The sequence below is a fragment of the Phyllobates terribilis genome, unplaced genomic scaffold (assembly GCF_046119375.1).
Source record: "Phyllobates terribilis strain yellow unplaced genomic scaffold, ASM4611937v1 Scaffold_11__3_contigs__length_659146591, whole genome shotgun sequence".
Lineage (NCBI taxonomy): Eukaryota > Metazoa > Chordata > Amphibia > Anura > Dendrobatidae > Phyllobates > Phyllobates terribilis.
In genome coordinates this window covers 396093931-396100986 of record NW_027362771.1, presented here as the reverse complement: position 1 = coordinate 396100986, position 7056 = coordinate 396093931, and the positions used below count along the sequence as shown (strand labels likewise).

Here is a 7056-nt window from a genome sequence, read left to right as displayed (position 1 = left end):
GGATGGCTGCAATAAAATACAATGTGAGATGGGATCACAAAAAAGTACAACCTGAAAAGATAATTATGAAAAATTGGGTATACAATAGCGGAGGGTAGTTAGTGATGGGGAGAGAGCAACAACTAGATGAAGAAGCCATATAGGGAAGAAAAACCTTTTGATTTCCTCTCAGATTCATTGATTGTGCTGCGGGCGCCCGTTTGCTGCAGCCGGCATGTGACGTCACCACCTGGAACAGCAGCACCAACATGACTGGAATGGCGCTGCTGCGGGTGGTGAGTATACAGTGTTTACTTTATATTGGGTCCCGAGTTGATTAATCTAGGGTTGTCTAGTAGTGGACAGCATCTTTAAACCCAGAAACCTATTTAGCATAATGTGAACATGTCCTAACTTGGAATTTGATGGAAATTCCTGATTATTCTGCAGTTAAAAGTCCAGTGGGTAGTTCAGTGATTGCCAGCAGTGAGCCAGCCATGATTGCTATGTCATGATTGTCCATGATACTGGTAAAATATGACACATAATAATGTAATGAATCATTACATATGATTGAACCATTCACTTGAAGCCAAGAACTGCTTCCATGTCTTTGGCTGAGGCAATGGTATATTTTTCCATGCCATTCTCACTTACTGCTCCATGAGGAAGAACATGGCGGAGGTGTAGGACATTATATATTCCAGTATAATCTCACAAGTCACCACCAGGCGAAACTGTCGAGACCAAACCACCAACATTTTTTGAAAAGTCACAAATGTGTCAGATGAAAACGTGCAAACGAAAAGATGAATATGGCGCAAATGAAAAGCAGGTGAAAAATCCACAAAACTAGATGAAGAAATCATGATTTTTTTATTCTTTACCCAGTTTGTGACGATGCTGAAGTTGGAGAAAAAAAAAGATCGCTGAACAAGAAACCAACTCCAGCATCGCCAGCTTTTGTGACTTTCTAGCACCAATAGTCACGAATCCTTTAAAAAAAAGTTGCTTTTTGTCTAAATATTTGTTCAATTGAAAACTCCTTCAGAAAGCTCACTCCAGGGGAAAGTATTGTGAGATTCCTTCAGAGGGGGCAGCTCAGCAAGTATTTCCAGCCGGACCGATAACAGCGATGTAATAGTGGACAACCCCTTTACAGAGGAAAGACAGCTTTAAAAGTGGCGCAAAAAATATAAAGGATAAGGAGCAAGTATTAAAGCCACCAAAAAGGCGCAACTGACTCCAGAAAAGCGGAGAAACAGCACCTGAGAGTCAGGGCCGCAGAGCTCACTACCGGCATGCTACAGACAGCGCGGAGCAGGGACTACAGTTCCCAGCTGTCACCGCGTTTCCTTAGCTAAATGCGCAGCTTTGAGAACTACATTTCCCGGAATGCTTCACTTGCGCGTATGGCAGAACAGCAGGCGGGCGTGTGACGTGTACTAGACGAGCACAGGGCCGCGGTCACCCTGCAGCTGATGGTAACAGAAGGGGGTAGAAGGCGGCCTGGTGGGAATAGTCCCTCACCGGGCACCAAACTCCTGCAGCCGTGTCCCCTCCCCCGCCCCGCAGCGTCCAGACACTTCCGCTCTCACGCACTTCCTCTCAGCTTCTCCAGGAGGCCGGGCAGACATGGACGCGCTGGAGGGGCTGTTCGGTAGTGATGGGGAGTCCGATAATGAGCAGAAAGGTGACGGTGAGTACCGCAGTCTGAGCCCCCCCCCCCCCCCCACACACACACACCGGACCCCATAGGTGGGCAGAGAGTACAGCGGTAATGGCCGTGTGCAGCCGTGCGATATGATCGGGCACTAGGGGATTGTACAGTAGGTGGCCGGGCACCAGGGGATTGTACAGTAGGTGGCCGGGCACCAGGGGATTGTACAGTAGGTGGCCGGGCACCAGGGGATTGTACAGTAGGTGGCCGGGCACCAGGGGATTGTGCAGTAGGTGGCCGGGCACCAGGGGATTGTGCAGTAGGTGGCCGGGCACCAGGGGACTGTGCAGTAGGTGGCCGGGCACTAGGGGACTGTGCAGTAGGTGGCCGGGCACTAGGGGACTGTGCAGTAGGTGGCCGGGCACTAGGGGACTGTGCAGTAGGTGGCCGGGCACTAGGGGACTGTGCAGTAGGTGGCCGGGCACTAGGGGACTGTGCAGTAGGTGGCCGGGCACTAGGGGACTGTGCAGTAGGTGGCCGGGCACTAGGGGACTGTGCAGTAGGTGGCCGGGCACTAGGGGACTGTGCAGTAGGTGGCCGGGCACTAGGGGACTGTGCAGTAGGTGGCCGGGCACTAGGGGACTGTGCAGTAGGGGGCCGGGCACTAGGGGACTGTGCAGTAGGGGGCCGGGCACTAGGGGACTGTGCAGTAGGGGGCCGGGCACTAGGGGACTGTGCAGTAGGGGGCCGGGCACTAGGGGACTGTGCAGTAGGGGGCCGGGCACTAGGGGATTGTACAGTAGGGGGCCGGGCACTAGGGGATTGTACAGTAGGGGGCCGGGCACTAGGGGATTGTACAGTAGGGGGCCGGGCACTAGGGGATTGTACAGTAGGGGGCCGGGCACTAGGGGATTGTACAGTAGGGGGCCGGGCACTAGGGGATTGCACAGTAGGGGGCCGGGCACTAGGGGATTGCACAGTAGGTGGCCGGGCACTCGGGGATTGCACAGTAGGTGGCCGGGCACTCGGGGATTGCACAGTAGGTGGCCGGGCACTCGGGGATTGCACAGTAGGTGGCCGGGCACTCGGGGATTGCACAGTAGGTGGCCGGGCACTCGGGGATTGCACAGTAGGTGGCCGGGCACTCGGGGATTGTACAGTAGGGGGCCGGGCACTAGGGGATTGTACAGTAGGGGGCCGGGCACTAGGGGATTGTACAGTAGGGGGCCGGGCACTAGGGGATTGTACAGTAGGGGGCCGGGCACTAGGGGATTGTGCAGTAGGGGGCCGGGCAGTAGGGGACTGTGCAGTAGGGGGCCGGGCAGTAGGGGGCCGGGCACTAGGGGACTGTGCAGTAGGGGGCCGGGCACTAGGGGGCTGGGCACTAGGAGATAGACCAGACCCTGGCACACGGAAGCTGACAGCTCCAGTCCTTCCCTTTCAGGTTGGAGAGTTTCTTGGAGCAGCTCAGTGTGGGATATGACATCGTTATTGGGGTCATTCCGGTCACATGACGTGGTGTCATATCACTGAGTGATGAGACCCTGCTGACCCAAAGAATGGATGGGTATATTGGTAAATCCCCTTGATTTTGCCCCCATTGACGCTGGAGCTGCACCTCAGTTACTATAAAGGGGCCGGTGCTGAGAAAGATCAGTGAAGCAGAGCCTCATCCACTTGCTGGATTGCAGGGTCCCAGCGGTCAGACAGCTGTGATCACAGTGGTGGTAGATCCTGGTCACATGCCATCTCACTTTATTAATAACACATGGGCAGTGCTATCGCTCAGCACTAAGGCTCTGGTCACATTTGTATCAAGATCTGTTGCAGATTCCATTATGGATAAAACATGGTGCAGCACTGGCTGACACCTTGGTGAAATTTGCAAGTGAGTGAATCTCACTGCATTGTGTGTCACAGATCCAGCTCTGAGGTTTTCTTTAAAAGCAATACAACCCAGACATGGCCAGACCACGAGGCTGAGCATACCGGATTGCGGGTCCTGTCCCAGGATGGACCCTATTTGATTCTGCTCTGGTGTTCATCATTTTGACAGAGAAAATAAATAGTTTCCAGCTATCTACTGCTACCCGTGGTCTTTGATGAGATGGCTGCAGCCAATCACTGAGCTCTGAGGTTATGCCAATGTAGATGGCACATGATCTCTAAGCCCTGCGATGAACTGCAGCTCTAACATTCAAGCACTACAGCAATATCACAAAAAAAACATTATCAGCAGTGCAGAGCCCGCACTGATATTTTTATGTGGAATAAAAAAAAAAATAAAGATGGACAACCCTTTTCGAGGGGTTTTCACCCTTTCAGAAAGCATTATTCTATAATCTGCAGTAGTTACTAAAAAAACTGCAAAAAAAAACAATATTATGTACCCTCATCATGACTAATATTGTGTCTCCGCAATTGCCCTGGTCTCTGTTCTTTGTCTGCAGCACTAATTTCACGTTGATGGTGCTGCTGCTGATCGATGAGCTGTATGTCTACACAGGCAGAGCAGCTGAACTCAATGATTGGCTGCAGCGCTGTTAACATGATGTCAACACTGCGGACTAACAGACTGTTGCAGCTTTTGGAGACACAGCGTTGGACCTTGGGTGATTAAGCAAAGCACAGTTTTTGCGACTACCGGAGCTTATTGCTCTGAAATGGGACAACACCTTTAAGGGGGTTGTCAACTAATCGATCTTAATGTTTGCCTTCATTAAAATAAAAACACCTATACTCTCCTCCGGCGCTGTTCCAGCAGAGGTGGCACTTGCGTCCCGGGGCTCATATGAAGTTTTTTCAGTCTTGCAATATATGACGTAAAAATCTCATGTGAGCCCTGCGGCCAATCAACGCCACCGTCACTGTCCACTCCTTCAGACGGATCAAATATAAAGAAGTGGTCAGGGCTACGCCTGCTCTCCGACTTCCTCTCGATGTTAAATTTGTCCGAAGGCGGAAACAGTGACGCCGGTGCTGATTGGCCACAGGGCTGGTGTGACAGCGTAACCTCACGTGAGTACTGACACCGCTGGAACAGCGCCGGCAGTGGAAGGGAGTATTGGTGTTTTTTATTTTAATGGAGGCAGACATTCCGATTGAGACGTGGTTGAACTAATAGCGGACAAACCATATAAGTAGAATTCTTATCAGGCTGCTGCAGGTTACAAGAGTTAAAAATGCCCCTGTGGAGTTAGCGCTTTCTGTGTATTGTAGTGCTGACGATGAGATAATCTGACCTGTTATTTCTTCCTTTAGAAGACTCGCACTCTGGATCTGGCTCTGACTCGGAACCAAGGAACGCCGGCTCCGTGAGTAATGCTTCTGCTAGCGACAGTGAGCACGATGATGACGATGATGGACATTCTGCTTCAAAACCTAGCAACAGAGAACTTTTTGGTGATGACAGTGAGGATGAAGCTGGGTCACAGCACAGTGGTAGTTACAATCGTTCAGAAAGGTCCGATAATCAGTCTGAAGGTAACGTTCACTCTGAGCAAGAGGAAAATGATCATTCAGATGCCGAGCAGCACAGTGGCTCCGAAAACTTTCAGGATGAAGATGACGATAGAAGACCCCAATCTGACAACAGCAGCCACCACTCTGAAGCCGAAGGGTCAGAAAAAGATGCCCATTCTGAGGACGAAAAGTGGGGCCGGGAGGATAAAAGTGACCAGTCTGATGATGAAGAGAAAATCCAAATGTCGGAGGACGAAGCACAGCATTCAGATGAAGAGAGAAATATGAGGTCAGATGAGGAGATGCATAGACAGTCTGATGGAGAAGACCATGAAAACCATCTGTCTGATGAGGACGATCACAGACATCACTCAGATGACGATGACCATGATCAGAAACATTCTGATGATGAAAGACAGCATTCAGATGGAGAAGAACAGGATCATCAACGATCAGATGATGAGGAGCCAAAGCTTCAGAATTCAGATGATGATCATGAACGACAGCGGTCAGATGATGAGCAGCAACATTCAGATGATGAAGACCAAGAGCGACGCCATTCAGATGACGATGACCATGATCAGAGACAACATTCAGACGACGAGCAGAGACAACATTCAGATGATGATGAACTTGATGGCCATCACTCTGATAATGAGCAGCAACATTCAGGTGGCGAAGAACAAGAGCACAAATCAGGTCTGTTTCACTCCTAGGTTTTATCAGCACCAACATATTGTGTGTAATATGTTACAATCAGGGATTTTGTGAATCTAAAAATATACATTAAGGGGGGGTAACATTTTCTAATTTCATTCATAGTGTCTGGAAAAGACAGCGACAGTGAAGAGGAGATTGTACGACAGAGGCATAAGAAAAGGAAGCCACAGTCAGACTCTGAGTTAGACAGTGATGGTGAAACACCCAAAGGTAAGTGAGTATGGTGACCGTCTAGAAGACTTTTACATTTCTGCTTTTACATTAATATTGTTTTTCTATTCACTTACTGACATTAATAAAATATTAGTAACAATGTCACCTGTCATTGCTCAAGATATTGTAACTTCTGGCTGAACAGAAACTCTTTAAAGTGGATATCCACTGCTTTAGCATTGATGACCTATCGTTCGGATAGGTCATCAATGTCTGATCAGTCAGGGTCTGACTCCCGGCACCCCTGCCGATCAGCTGTTATTGGTGTCGGTGGCCGCCGAGCGAAAGTACTCACTCCCGGAGCTGCTCTGTCTTCTGGTAGTGGCCAAGGCTTGGTACAACACATCCGCCTCCTATTCAAATCAATAGGAGGCGGATGTGTAGTACACTGTGCCAGCCACTACCAGAAGACGAAGCAGCTATGCAAGTGAGTACTTCCGGCTGCTGACACTGATAGCAGCTGATCGGCAGGGGTGCCGGGAGTCAGACATTGATGACAGCTCATCAGTGCTAAAGTAGTGGACAACCTCTTTAAAGATTAACTGTCAACTTTAATTTGTATCTCATAATTCAATAGTACATATGACAATAAGCAACATTTGTAAAATATCTTAGCAGAGAACTTTGCTTGTTTGTCCTTCTGGACAGCTTATTCATTCTCAATTCATGGGGAAAATCTGTATTCAGTGAAGACTGACAGACTTTCCCACTACTGAGATAGGGGATGGCAGTTGGTGCTTTTTAAAATGGTATGTAGAGGATGGAGGAGCTAGAGGCAGACACAGACATTCTGCTGTGAGTTCTCCTGAAATGACAGTTACAGTTCTCCATAGAACTTTGAGCACCAACTGTCATCTCATGTCTCAGTAGTGGGAAAATCTGTCTTCAGGGAAGACACATCTTAACTTTGAATTGAAAACAAAAGATTAACTCAGGAGGAGAAAGAAGTGGATTTCTATAAAAAGATATGTTTATTTTTATAAATTTATGAAAAAAATTAAAACAGTTGTTCTTTAAATTCT

General features: G+C 49.0%; 1 protein-coding gene across 1 annotated transcript in view; it reads left to right on the top strand.

The window, feature by feature from the left end:
* The first annotated feature begins 1377 nt into the window (after positions 1 to 1377).
* The window catches only part of LEO1 (LEO1 homolog, Paf1/RNA polymerase II complex component), a 28591-nt gene continuing 22912 nt past the window's right edge, over positions 1378 to 7056 (top strand). Inside the window, exons 1-3 of the mRNA XM_073653036.1 lie at positions 1378 to 1678; positions 4901 to 5800; positions 5924 to 6031. Of these exons, the coding sequence (XP_073509137.1) occupies positions 1615 to 1678; positions 4901 to 5800; positions 5924 to 6031 (1072 nt within the window). The 5' untranslated portion in view covers positions 1378 to 1614. The remainder of the gene's footprint in view (positions 1679 to 4900; positions 5801 to 5923; positions 6032 to 7056) is intronic.